Source organism: Symphalangus syndactylus, chromosome 12 (assembly GCF_028878055.3).
Source record: "Symphalangus syndactylus isolate Jambi chromosome 12, NHGRI_mSymSyn1-v2.1_pri, whole genome shotgun sequence".
NCBI lineage: Eukaryota > Metazoa > Chordata > Mammalia > Primates > Hylobatidae > Symphalangus > Symphalangus syndactylus.
Window position 1 is genome coordinate 54,006,773 of NC_072441.2, and position 14,446 is coordinate 54,021,218.

Genomic DNA, 14,446 nt, shown 5'->3' on the forward strand with positions numbered 1-14,446 from the left:
TTTGTATTGGTTATTGGCCTTCCTCATCCCTCTTTCATATTGAGAGTCACCTATCTTGTGGATGTGGGCCTTGAATCCTCACTGAATTCCTTGATTGAGGTTAGAAAATGTCTTTTATTTTTGTTATCTCCAAAGCATCTGGCATTGAGCTATGCTTACCTGTTTGATTGTGGGTATACTCAGTCCATACTTGCATCTTTTCTAATATTGTGTAGGTCATTTGTTTCTTCCAAAAATTTGAATTTTACTGTGTGTGCACATGTGTGTCAGATCTTTAACTTAGAAAGGCATATTTTTATTGCACCTCCTTCTTACACACACATACACATACATGTGGATGTGCATGCATGTGCAAACAAGCACAGACACCACGTGCACATTGCTTGTAAAGTCATTGGATTTGCCCGTAACAGAAACCTTTGGTAAATGACGCAGGCTCTCCTTGATAGTGAATGTCTAAACAACCCAAAGGTTGATATATGTGGGAGAGAACTGTTTTTATCAGTTTAGAAGTAGATATTTTTCTCTCTTGGGCAGACTGTTTTGAGTCCTTCAGCCTTCTGTTATGAAAAACAGTAGACTGTAAGAGAAAATCAAGAAGTCTCCATCTGAAAGTGAGCAAAATAAGGTTGAGCCGTTCTATCTCATTTTCCCTTATTTAATCTTTAAGTACACATTACTTACTCTCTGGTAGCTCCTGAATCTTTATGGTTAAGAGGGGAAAGGCTGTGTTCCCACTTCCTATTAGGAACCTCGTTTCCATGCTCTCCTGTCTTTTGAAAACATCATCCAAGGATGCTCCTATCTTTTTGTCCTCATCACTGTTATTACCTCCCTTCATCCCTGGAAGACTTTTGCTTCTACTTTTTAGCTACCTGGGCACTGCCAACATTCTGGACAACTGTAACATTTTTCTAATCATTATCATCATCCACTGTTTCTTGAATACCTTCTATGTGCCTGGCATGGTATTAGGTACTTTATATCCATTATCTTATTTATTTAACCTCCTATTTACAGATGGGGAAATCAAGACTCAGAGTGGCAATAACTTGCCCAAGGTGTCACGGTGATCTTATTTTAAACTTTCTTAGCTTCAGTTATCTTTATTTTTGTTCACTTGAAAATTCATTGAATAAATCTTCTTATTGCTTAGCACATTGCTTCTGACATCTTGAATCCTGCCAGCCTCCTTTAAACATTTCCCCCTCCTCCTAACTCTGCTCCATGCCCTCTTTCTGACCCTGCCTGTTTCCCCAGCCATCTCAGTTCACCTCTTTCCTTCTATAGCCTGCATAGTCATTTTTGCTTCCTTTTTCCAACATTCTCACTTCTACTTGGACATTCTGTAACCACTTGATTACCAGCCTCCAAAATTAGATCAGTTCAACCATCTGTTGTATCTGTTCCTCCTCTCTCTCCTGTGAGCACTGTTGGAGAAAATCCCATTACTTTGCCAATTGGCTCCATCTCAAATGTGTTTCTAATTTACCCGGCCCTTCAGTGCTCCTAATTAGTTGTTTTATCCCTTTTTGGCTCCTTTTCTCTTCCCCACCTGGCTGTTCCAAAACTTTTTAACATTTTTCACCAACACAACCCCTTCCTGATCTCCAGAGCCAGCTGACCCTGCTTTGAGATCTGCTAAGAACATAGAATTTATCAGAAGTAATTTCCTCTAACTTCCCTCTTCTCTATCTCAAAGTTTATCTGCATCTGGACTCATCCATTTCTTCCTTCCCCTTTAAATCCAAAGAAACTCTGCTGTTTTCCAATGATAACTCTACCTACCTGTACTGTTCTTTCCAGAATCTTTCATGAAGTTGCCCTAATCACTTCCTTCTCCTTTTATATCTTCAGCCTCTTACCCTCCGTTTGCAGGTCTCCTCAACTGCAAATGTGCACGTCCAAGTTGGTAGGCTGGTGGGGGCTGGGGAGGAGTCTTCCCTTGGCCCTGTCTTCCTCTCACAGTTTCTCCTTTATGGCCAAACTTGGGGAAAGAGAAGCCTGCACTGCCCCCTCCCTTGTCTCTTTGGTACTCCTCCGCTCTATAGCTGGGAGGTGGCCCCTCATTCTGGTGAAAGTCTCTCCCGCAGATTACTGCTGACTTCTTCAAGGCCGGATCTGATGGGCTCCTGTTAGTCCTTCTACTCCTAAGCCTGCCCCTTAATGATTGTCCTTACATTGGCTCTTTCTCTTTGGGTAACCTCCTGAGCATTGGACCTACACTCCCAGCTTCCTCTGGGATGCTACCTGGGATGGAGAGAATACAGGTTCCTTCCATTGCCAGCTCCTCTTCGGTTTCCTAGCCGAATCATCTCATCTTTATTCATCCAGTCATCCAAGCTAGACATTTGGAGTCAGCTTTGACACTACTTCTGCCTGCCTTTCCCTTGTCACACCAGTCACTAAGTCCTATCAAGTCTCCCTCTGAAATGCCTCTGTCCCTCCATCCTTACCACTGCTGCCTTAATTGGGGTCTTCATGAACTATTGCATAGCCCTTTCTGTCTTCCTGTCTCTTACCTTTAATCTCTCCTCTATACTGTTGCCAGTGTTAAATTTCTGAGACACAGAGCTAATCAAATCCTTCTCATGTTTGGCTTCGTTCAGTGGCTTCACTCTGCCTACTGGGTCAAGTCTGGCTCCCCTGGCTTGGCATTCAGGGTTCTTCCCTGTCGGGCTGTGTGCCTCCCTGCCAGCCTCCTCTCCAGCAGCTCTACCTGGCACGACCTGCCTTGAGCCTGAACTCTAGCACTTGCAGTCCACTCTGCTTTCCCTTCTTTCTCTGCTTGGTTTCACATTTCTTGACCTGGCTCAATAGTTATCTTTTTGATAAGCATTTGTGACCCATCTAAACAGAATGGCTCTTCCTTTCTCGACTCTCCTAGGAGTGCTAACGCTCTCATATTATAGTCAGTTATACATGATTCTCTCTCTCCTCTGCTTTCCTTTAAGCTTCTCAGAAACATCTCTGTTTCCTGAAGTTCCATAGTACAGTATAAGTGCCTAATAAATATTTATTGAACTAAAAGTCAGATAACGTATCTGGGTTCGTGAATGTTAAAGTGCTTAGGAGCCTGGATCTCATTGTTAGCATATGAAGCACTAACAAAATACAAACAAGTTTCCAGCTTGAGCTTTAATATACAGTAATCTGGGAGTTGTGTATTTTTTTTTCTAGAAATGTGGCTTTACTAAAATAAGAGAAAATAAATTTTAACTGAGTTTGCATCAATATAATTTTGGTGTTCAGATGAACTGAAAACACTCATGTAATGGTTGGCTGAGTCAAGCTGGGTGTCAACAATCTGTCATCTAACAATCGAGCTCTTTGTGATTGTTGAAAAGCATATATTAAATTTCTCCAGAAAAAAGAATCTATTAAAAATCATGTAGGAAGGTGAAAGACTATTTTATATAGCATTATAATGAACCCAAATTGGCTTGATAAGTCTTGAAGTCCCTGAAATGCACAGAGAACACTATGGAAAAATGTACACACACCTTTCGAACCTGATTTTAACACAAACCTTCATCCTTTTATCTTAATATGATGCCAATAAAACCATACCCAGCTACATTTCATCTAGTGTTATTGGAGGAAATATGTATCATATTAACAGAGGCAAATTCTTTCAGTATTGTACATATTGGGTACAATATACACTACTTGGGTGACAGGTGCACTAAAGTCACAGACTTCACCACTGTACAATTCATCCATGTAGCCAAAAACCACTTGTACCTCAAAACCTATTGAAATAAAAAAATAAAAAATACTTTCAGTATTGTGAAACCACAGTTATGGAAATAAGTATCAATGCACACATTTTATGTGTTAATTTGTAAGCAATGCAAAAACTGGAAACTCTTATTACAAAGGCATAAAGAGACATAGGAGTACAGAGGCAGTTATGGGTGTATTTATTTTTCCCCAGTGTTGTATTCATTAAAACTTAAAACATTATAGTTATGTATAAAATACCATGTTGCCAACCATGTATTTTTTCCTTTAATTTCAATCACATTAAAACAAACCATTTTTATTTTAGGTGCTTTTTGCCTCTGTGGTTAGAACTTAAACCAGGGATAACCAGTACACTATTTTTTATTCCTTAAAGGACTTGGGAAAATGTAGGAAAGAAAATGGCAGTGTGGCAAAAAGTCCATGAACATTTCGAAGCAGGATTTTGACCTTAGTAGGATGCTAACATTCCAGGCCGTTGGATCCTTTGGTTCAAGTTATTTGAACATTAAGACATCGTTACATTCATTTGCTGTTAAGGACCTTAATCTTTAATTATTCTTTATAATTTGCTGTTTTTGATAGCTAACATGTTTTATTTATTAACCATCTGTACAATATTTATATCTATAATTATTAGACATTTTCCTGCCATGATTAGGTAACTGGGCTGTTTAAAAAAGAAACACCTCCAGAATAGCTAAAATTTTAAAGTTACTACCTACATCTGCCAAAACAGATTAGTAGCAGATTTCCAGAACAGAACAAATTGTCTTGATCTCCTTACCTAACACTTTGTTTTATGTCAAATCTTACTGCTTTCAGGGAACAAGACTTCTTGATGGAAGCTTATATTTTGACATAAAAATTTTGGGGGCTGCAAATGTTAAGGCAATTTTATCCTTATTTTTCAGGTTGAATATTGCTACATTATTAATTTTATGGTATTCATACAATAAGAATACCACATATCCATAATAAATTTGATCTGGTCCTAACTCAATATAACTCTGTCGAGCTTACTAATTAAATGAGCTTGAATATTGTATTTGAGAAATTAAAATCTCTTGGTTATATAAACAAGGGCTAACTTCTAAAATAATCTTCAGGTATAAAAATTATTTTCGCTTTCTTTATAACCATTTTCATTGTCATTGTTATAATTTATTTTGTATTTCAGATTCATTAATTCATTATTGTAACAACTAAAAGCACTGGGCAATCAGAATTAAAACTTTAATCAACTCATAATACTTAAGCGTGGATGTTCTTATAATGAAAATTTCTTTTAAATTTAGAATATTCCTGAAAATTCTTTGAATTCAGGCCTGATGAAAATCATTCAAAAATGTATTTATCTTTTAATGCAACAAATATTTTTTAATAATTTTTTTTATTCACTCAGAATCATATCTTGCCTAAGGTCATTATTTGTCTATGTTAGGGTGATAGAGAATGTTGGATTGAATATGTAGTGATCACAAGACAAATGCTGGCTGTCTTGAGATATTAAACTATAGTAGCTAAGGGTTTGAGCTTTAGAGTCAGACTGCTAGGGTTCAAATTCCAGCTCCACCAATTCTTAATTACATGAATTGGGGCTAATTACTGCTTTGTGCCTCAGTTTCCTCATCTGTAAAGTGGGTTGTCTGAAACATTTAATGCGTGAATATGTATAAGATGTTTAGAACTGTCCTTAGCATATAGAAAGTACTCAAATATCTAGCTCAGAATAATTGACGTGTCAAGTAATATATCTAATTTGTTAAGAATTTCAGATAGTTGTGTTTAATCTATTTTTGAATAATAAAATCAATAGCAATAATATTGTTCATGGAATTCAAAGTGCAAATGCAATTTTACTATGAAATATAATTTTACTATAAAAATTAAAAATGCTAGTAACTGGCTATTATCTTTTCTGGGATATTAATAATTTTACAATACTTGGACATTTGGAAAGCATTGTATATAGTTGGTAGACCTACCTGTGACTACAAAAAAAAGCATGAAGTTATGCTTTGTTACAATGTGTATTAGGTCAAACCAGGCACTCATGTGGCTTATCTATCTATCCTATCTAAGATTTCAAATGGAGACTACTTGTGTTTTTCCTTGAGGTTTCCTCAACTGTGGCTGAGTACAAATGACCCAGAGAGGCCCTCAGCACAACCCCATAGGATAACCATGTGATACCTGAAATTTAAATATTCCTGTCATCCAACACTGTTGCTCCCTGAATAGAAAGGTCTCACAGTGTTAGTTATGCTTTTAAGTGAATAGATCTTGGAGACTTGAACAATTCTTTTTTCCCCTTAGTGCATTTCTTTCTTTCTTTTTTTTTGAGACGGAGTTTCACTCTGTCACCCAGGCTGGAGTGCAATGGCGTGATCTGAGCTCACTACAATTTCCGCCTCCTGGGTCCAAGTGATTCTCCTGCCTCAGCCTCCCGAGTAGCCGGGATTACAGGAATGTGCCACCATGACCTGCTAATCTTTTGTAGTTTTAGTGGAGACGGGGTTTCGCCACGTTGGCCAGGCTGGCCTTGAACTCCTGACCTCAGATGATCCACCCGCCTCGGCCTCCCAAAGTGCTGGGATTACAGGTGTGAGCCACTGCGCCCAGCCCCCTTAGTGCATTTCTATTAAGATTTTTATTTTAGATTGAAAATGAAAGGAAGTTAATTTGTTACAAAATACTGATGTCAGAATAATTTGCTGAGCCCTTTTTACTGATCTTTTGTTTCCCTTTCCTTTATGCCATATAAAGAAACCATGGAACATGTTTTGTTTTGAGGACTTTGGTATTGTATTTTTATCCTCTAGTGCTTAATAGATACAACGGATGTTCAGTAATTATTTGTTGAATGAATTGAACTGGTGGGACAGAAGGTCAATTCATTGGCCAAATGGTGTCATCATTTGTTTGCAGAGGGCTGCAGGGCCAGTTAGGCAACATAAGAGAGCAAATTAGGGGGTTGGAAAAGGAAATAGTGGGGCTTGTGGTGAACTGTATCTGAGGCTAGATTAAACACCAGCCAGAGTTTGTGAGCTCTGTGTGAAAGTAAAGGCTTTGGCCAGAAGACTAATGAATATATTCTCTATATGAATAATAGAAATCTTTAAAATGTTCTAGACTATTTCTGTTTTCCAGTTCACTGGGTACTGTGATTCATTAAATAAATACATAAATAAATAAATGAATATATATGTGTGTGTTTATATATATAAATATATGCACACACACATATTTGCCCCTCTATATTGATGTACATATGAAATACTTTACCCTATAAAAAAGTTGGTTTAACAAAGGTCGCTTGTCTAATGTTTATTTGCTACATCTCTGTTTATTGATAATTGATGGAGCTTGCAAAAACAACTTTGTTCTAAGTTATATGCAATTTGAAGAGTTTCTAATTTCTGTTAGTGATAACATGCATAACTACTAATCGGAACAAAAGTAAAAGTTAAATATTCTCAAGAAAGCACTAGCTGAGCTACACACACACACACACACACACACACACACACGCACAACATACCTTTGTGGCATTTTTACAGCTGGAGGACTTAACTGGCTCTGCCCTCTGACTGCTTGCCAGACTTAGAAGAAACCGAGAAAAAGGAGGTAGAAAAATGTTTATGCTCTAATTGCGAGTGTGGTAGCTGGCGTCCCTCAAGTGGAATGTATATGGGCTTCAAGGCTTTTGACCAACTTCACTGGGCTTTCTTAGGGTCTTACCTCTTTTATTCGCACTGTGGTTCAGGTGTATTTATAGTATAGTGCTCTGATTCTTGATCAGCACCTATTTTGAAGTATTAGCATGAACCACATACAAGAAAGTAAATAGCCAAACCTTTTCCATTCTTCCTACAGCTCTTGAAACTGGCAGCCTTGAGAACCACCCGTTTCCCTTACTACCTCTTACCTAAGCCTTTCCTGGCGCACGATGCTAACTTTACACTACGTATACTACTATTTAGTGTTGACACCGCTGTCTTTTCATTTCACATCTGTTATGACATTGTGGCTTTCGCCCTTTGCGGTCAGGGACCATGACTCTTTGACATACTGTGTTAATAGGGACTTACTCAGGAAATGGCTGTTCATAGGGTGTAAAATTCACTGCAGTTTTGAAGCTGAGAAAAGATAGCTTGAATCCTTTTGTAAGTTCTTTGGAAAACGGACAGATTCTTTTTTACTGATAACCTATATCATCACCAAAATGGACCCGTCTTATAATTGACTAGACCTGTTAATAAAATGTTACAGACTAATTTGAGAAATAATTATTGGGTGGGAGAAAAGGGCATTTACTAGAAAATCAAGTAAACTTTGTTATCCTCAGGCATTTAATTGGAAGAATTGAGCAAAAAATTTGTTAATGTTTAGATTGATTTATGTTCCTTTTTCTAATCACTGTTTCCTGCTAAAAAAAATAACTATTTGGCAAACTTTCTGTAACTCTCTTTATCTTTTCCTGGTTTATGTCTGTTGTCCCAGGCATTCTGATTACATATCCCAATCACACTCCTTTTATATGTTAGTATCTAATGTGATGTGGAAGAATTTGTATGGTTTTCTTGAAAATTGCCTATTGTTTATTAAATTCCACAGCAAGACTCTTCTGCATAAATGTTTTTGGGTCTTAAGATCAGATTTCAAGCTGGTAGTACTTCATTTCCCCTTAAGGGAAAGGATGTGTAAGATACTTATAAATTCAAGCATTCTTAAGGAATTTATTTAAATGGCTGCTAATTCTACTGCACTAGAAGCAGGCCATTGATATGTACTGAATTAAATTTAAGGATATATCATCTCAAAGTATATTCTAGTAATGTTTAATTAGTTAAAGGTATCTTTTAATATTTTTAAGTAAAACTCATTAAGCAGAAATGCTTAGAGATGAGTTTAGGCTACCTACTGATTTTTAAATTAAAACTTAATTTTTAATCACTATAAATAAATTAGTAAACCTTTTACAATATGAAGTTTTCTTACAATCACTTTGCATAATTGAATATCTCATTCTTACTTAGCTAATGCTTTGTGACTCCCATCTTTTTGTTTCTGTTTTGGCTTAGTTTATTTCATTGATCTTTTGTTTAATAGACCTAAGCTGTCTTGTGTGGAAGGCAGAAGCTGCATGACTTGCTAGAAGTTTTACATGTGATGGAATTTAACCTCAGTTTATGTCTCTCCCTGCACAGTCCCTTCAGTCTGAACATGTTCATTACTAAGGCCTTGCCACTCCAGTGAAAGCCGTTCCTCTCTTAGACACAATTTCTTCATCTGGACGAGCAGTGGAGAGGGAAAGCAACTTCTTGCTGGAAGAATATCTCTGCCTTCTTACCTTAAATTAAAGAGAGCACTAAGATAACACCTTCAAGAGACTTGAAAACAGAAAATTGGTTAATGACTACTATAAATGCACTGAAACTGTGTTTATGGAGATTTCTATACTTTTAAAGACAGTTTTAATGTTGAATTTGGTATTTCGAAGGGTTATTTTTAATGTATTTTGGTAATACATTTATTATTATATTTACCTGTACAGTGTTACATTATATATGTATTGTGAACTTTGAAAGACTATTTTGATAAATTTATAAATATATAAAGTTATGTAAAAACTAGACTATATTTTGATTTAGATTTTCCTGCTGTTTGCTACCAAAAATTTGTATTTTAAATCTATTTAGTTTTAGTATGGTTTTGTCTCTAATGAATAAATAATTCCTTCTTATTAAGAAGAAGTAAGGGAGAACGTTTTTAGAAAGTGATTTTTATGCTCCCACTATAAACATGGCAGGTCAGTTCATTCTTTTGGGAAGTCAGTTTAGTTACACTGAGTTTATCCAAGTTTATCTCTACCAAGAGTATAACGGCATGGGATGGCTTATTTAGGACAATTCCCTTTCCCATTGTTTTTGTTGCTGAGCCAATTTGAGTTAGCTTTGCATCCTGGGGGGCTTTAAAAAACAGCATGCAGTGGAAGATCAGAATTCACTGAATATTTCTTCTGAGAGCATGGTTTCATGCTTTTTCTCTATGAAATGACTCAATATTCCAAATGTTTTTTTTTTTCCTTCCTCCTTTCAAAAGAGTTCTTAACCCAATTAGGATATCCTGCTTTGGGTATGAGGTTGTTGTTGCCTGTAATCACACATGGTTTGACATCAGTTTTAAGTCAATGGAGAGAAAAAACTGAAAAAGATGCTGCTAAGTAGTTCTCTGTATTAAAGGAGATATTTTTAAAACAGGGTACAACCCCCTGCTGCACACGCTAGCATATCTGGAACCTAATATGAAAATGAAAGGACCGTTATAGGTACTCACAGCCCTTTCATGTAAGTATGATCTGATATTTAGGTCTTCAGAAGCCTGTAGGTTTCATTTCTATGAGGAATCGAGGAGCCTTACATCCTGATATCCTTCCAGGCTGCTTAAGAATGGACTGCTTCGACACTGAAAGTGCTAGTTAAATGGATTCATATGAAGTGCTTTACTCCCAACCATTGAGTTATTTATAATGTATTTATTAGGGGAGGGTACCTTGAGTCTATTATATATGCTTCATCAAAACATCTTGTTCATGTTTTATGTTTTTAAAAAAGGCATTTGAATGAATGTTTGACTCAGGTTTGTTAAATTAACCTTCAGTAACTGCAGTACCAAAAATTACACTCAACTGGTGAAAAAAAATGAATTGTATGATTTAGGAATCAAAAACTAAAATAAGTGGAATTATATATCTTTTCTAAAGTTAAAAAAGTAAAATATTTTATTATGAGTTATTATAAAAATTGGTTAATTGTATAGGAAGATGATAGTATTTTTTTCAAGTTACCATAAAAAGTAATTCAGATGACATTTGAGAAATAGGGGAAAGGGAATCATGTTGACAGTTTTAGTTCTGTGAACACTAATTTGTGTGAAGCTATTAAGATGATTGTAAAGTTGACTACTGTAAATTTCCCATAATTATGTGTGTATATGTGTCATATGTATGTACATGTATATGTCTAAAAATTACTTTACACATGTGCATACATAGACACACCAAGAAGTGGATGTATATAATATAGAAAGTATATAGCAAAGTAATTTTACTCTGATAATAAAAATTGTTTGACATGTATTTTGTTATGAATAGTTTATCTTCCAGAAGATATTTTGCTCTATTTTAAAGTGTAGAAGAATACACTGCTAATAAATAATAAAAGTTTTATGCAATTTACTTATTTTTTGGTGTTTATAATTTGGATTTTTGAGTTATCAATGTACCGAAGTCTCTTTATAATTTTATTTTTGGTTCAGTGTGGTCAGTGCCTTGAGTGTTTTAAGATCTCTAGTCTGGATTTTAGTTTATCTTTTATTGACTTTCTAGGTTGTGGCCATTGCCTGAAATACATGACAGTGAGCTCACAGAAACCTTTATACTTTGAATTTCACAAAAATCATATAATATTAGGTTCCTGCTTGCTTTCTATTTATTTTTTTTACTGTCAATAAAATACTGATCCTGATCAGTGTTTTGGGTCCTGCTTAGTCATTTATGACTACTGATGACTATTGTGTGATTGATCATCAGTTCCTTTTGAAAAAGAATGCCATTTTTCTTAAACGAGAAATTATAGAAATAAATCTGTTGGAAGAAACCTCACACCTGTTGGATCTATGCCCTGAAAAGTCAGCTTGGGAAGAAGAAGCTACACTATTTATTGGAGGTATTTTATATAGTAAACTGGATCTCTTTGGGTTATGATGTTTCTGACGTTTTTTTCCTTTAAATTGTTGGTTTTTTTTTTTTTTTGGTTTTTTTTTTTTTTTAGAATGCAAAGGAAAGGTTGTGGGTGAGAAGGTAGTTTTACATTTGGAATTGGGAATCTGCAAATAGCTGTCCTAACAACACTGCATGAAACAATTGGGGTACCAAGGTTTTCATAGGACCACATCTTAAAGAAGATTTCTTATGAATTAATGAACCTGTTTCACAGGGCAGAAGGAAATCTCTTCTTGTACAGATTGGGTTTTTATGAAAAAGAAAGTAAAAAAACAAATCAATTAGCTGGTTTCAACAGATTTCTCACCTATTGAGTTTACCTGTTTCTTTTTTTGTCCTTAGATGTAAAATGATTTATAAACCTCAAAACACACCTGGGAAAACTATCTGTGTGATTCGAATATAGCAGGAACATGAATTTACCAACTATACACAAATGTATTTTGAAAATTGTTTTTACTTCTATGCTTTCTTCAGTGACATGTTAAACCATTAATATGTTGAGTCTAATTAAACCAGTTGTTAGTACATAAGCTGAACAGGACCCCGTGGGCTTCATGTCATAGAGGAAGTCTGTACTTGTTCCAAAAGTCATAAGGCAGAATCCCCTTTGCAACACTTAGCAAAGCAAGAATTTGGTCACTGTATGTCTCCTCAGAAGATTAATTAGGGACAATTCCAATTACAGAAGGATATAATTTACAACAGAAAACTCCTTTATTTACACATAGGTTGCATAGGGTTGACAACTATGGCATATAATGGAAAGCAGAAAATAATTGTATTAAGTTATTTTGAGCTGAATTGAAATGTTAATATATTCCCACCCAGTTCCCTCTCTATGGATTGAATTATGATAATCATATCAAGAAGGAGAAAAATAGCTTTTCTCAAGAATTTTAAACTTTTTTTGCTAAGTACAAGTAGAAACTTACATTAAAAGACTAGTTTTAATGCTAAACGTATTTGGAACAGGTTTTAAGTGGACAAACATAAATTAGCTGAACTTTTCACTCTCCATGCCTCATTTTAACCTGCACGCCACCAAAATCAAAGTAAATCACATCACCACTTGTGGTGTCTCCTTTGGTTCGAATCAAGTTGACCACACATTTTTGAGAAGTTGTACTCCAAGTGAAGAATGGGGCATGGTAATAACTGTAGAAATGATTCTACCTGCAAATATCTACATTAAAACTTCAGATTTGGGGGTAGTAATCTATCAAATATGTAGTCATCCCTCCATATTCATGGGGGATTAGTTGCAGGACCTCTGTGGATACCAAAATCAGAGGATGTTCATGTCCCTTATATATAACGGTGTGGTGTTTGCATATAACCTGTGCACATCCTCCTGTATACTTTAAATCATCTCTAGATTACTTATAACATCTAATACAATGTAATACCATGTAAATCGTTATTATATTATATTGTTTAAGGAATAATGACAAAAAACGTCTGTACATGTTCAGTACAGTAGAGATGCAATTTTTTTCCCCTGAATATTTTTTATCCCTGGTTGGTTGAATCTGTGGATGTGGAACCTGTGGATATGGACGGCCAACTGTATTTTCTTTATTTATATTATGGCTGTCTTCCAAAAGGATCTGAAGTGGCTTCATAGAACCAAGCAGGTGTACCATAGGGAGAGTAAATAGGGGCTTTGGACATTGAATTTCAAGACAACTGACACTGAGACTTGAAGCTGAGATAAAGAGGCCTCTCAGACATCACAGGAGATCTTTCTTTCCAGACTGGGCACATTTACGCCACACACACACTTCTAGTCAATTCCAGGACTCTTCATTGGCACTCACTTTACTCAATTTTTAAGAAAAGATTATCTCCAAGTGAGATTGCCAGTCTTGATATTCAGATCCCCCAAAATAATTATGTCGAGTACGTGGAAGGACAAAATTGGAACCAGAGATCAGATTACTGTAAGAATCCATCTATCTATCTACCTACTACTCTCCTGCCAACCTACCATATAACTGGGCTTTACTAGAGCTAATGTGAGTATAACATATGCCTTTTTGTATTGGGAAGTTAAATAAAACTTGGAAGACACAGGGGTCCCACAGACTTGGGAAGAAAGGAGCTGATCTTTGTAAAAAAAACCAAAAATGAATAAAACAATGGAGGAGAGGGAGCCATTTTTTAAAATCCAGGTTCCTTACAGGCAGAGAGATATTTTGTTTTAAATGGAAAAACATAAATTGGATACCATACTTCAAGAAGCATGTTCCAGGCAGTTTTATCAACTATGGAAAGAGGTAACCAGTTAGCACTTCAAGCAGCTTGGGGTTGTAAAGTAATGTAGCATCTGCTGAGTGTGACCAGCAGGATTGGAAAGGTAGGCCTAGCTTTTTCTGATTCAAGGTTTTGTGTAATATTCACTTCCTCTTTCTCCCTTCTCCACTTTTCATACCAATGTGTTTCACAAGCATAGCTGCCAATCCTAGACTTTCCCTGCTGCTGGAGGCCCAGCTGGTAGCTTACTTTACCATTTTGGTGCCTTCCGTGACCAACGACTAAATGGCCAGGCACCACGTCACATGGCAACACTGCAGGAACTATACAGCTAACATCTGTTAGCAGAGACACTGGTGGCAAAATCCCTGGTCTCAGTCTCGTATCACATCCCCATAGAGCACCAGCCCCGGAGTTCTGTTTCTCTCATGTTGCTCTGGAGGGTGAATCAGAGATGCTGGCCCTGAGATGGCTGCCCTGTCATGACAAGAAGTGGGACTGCTGAGTGCAACCTTGAAAATCTACTAAGCTGACAAACTGTGACTTTAGTTTGATCTATTTTAAAGTCAAATCTGTTGGGGCAAATTATCCTTAATTAAGCATTTCTGTTTAAGTGACAAGTAGTTAGGATTGTTAATTTTTAAGGTAAACCAAAAG

General features: G+C 36.2%; 1 protein-coding gene across 2 annotated transcripts in view; it reads left to right on the plus strand.

Annotated features, from left to right (window-relative positions):
* Positions 1 to 10,987, plus strand: part of CDC14A (cell division cycle 14A) — a 179,649-nt gene extending 168,662 nt beyond the window's left edge. For both annotated transcript variants that reach the window (XM_063625593.1, XM_063625592.1), the window contains one exon: positions 8,958 to 10,987. In XM_063625593.1, coding sequence (XP_063481663.1) covers positions 8,958 to 8,987 — 30 coding nt within the window. In that variant the 3' untranslated portion in view covers positions 8,988 to 10,987. The remainder of the gene's footprint in view (positions 1 to 8,957) is intronic.
* Positions 10,988 to 14,446: the final 3,459 nt, after the last annotated feature.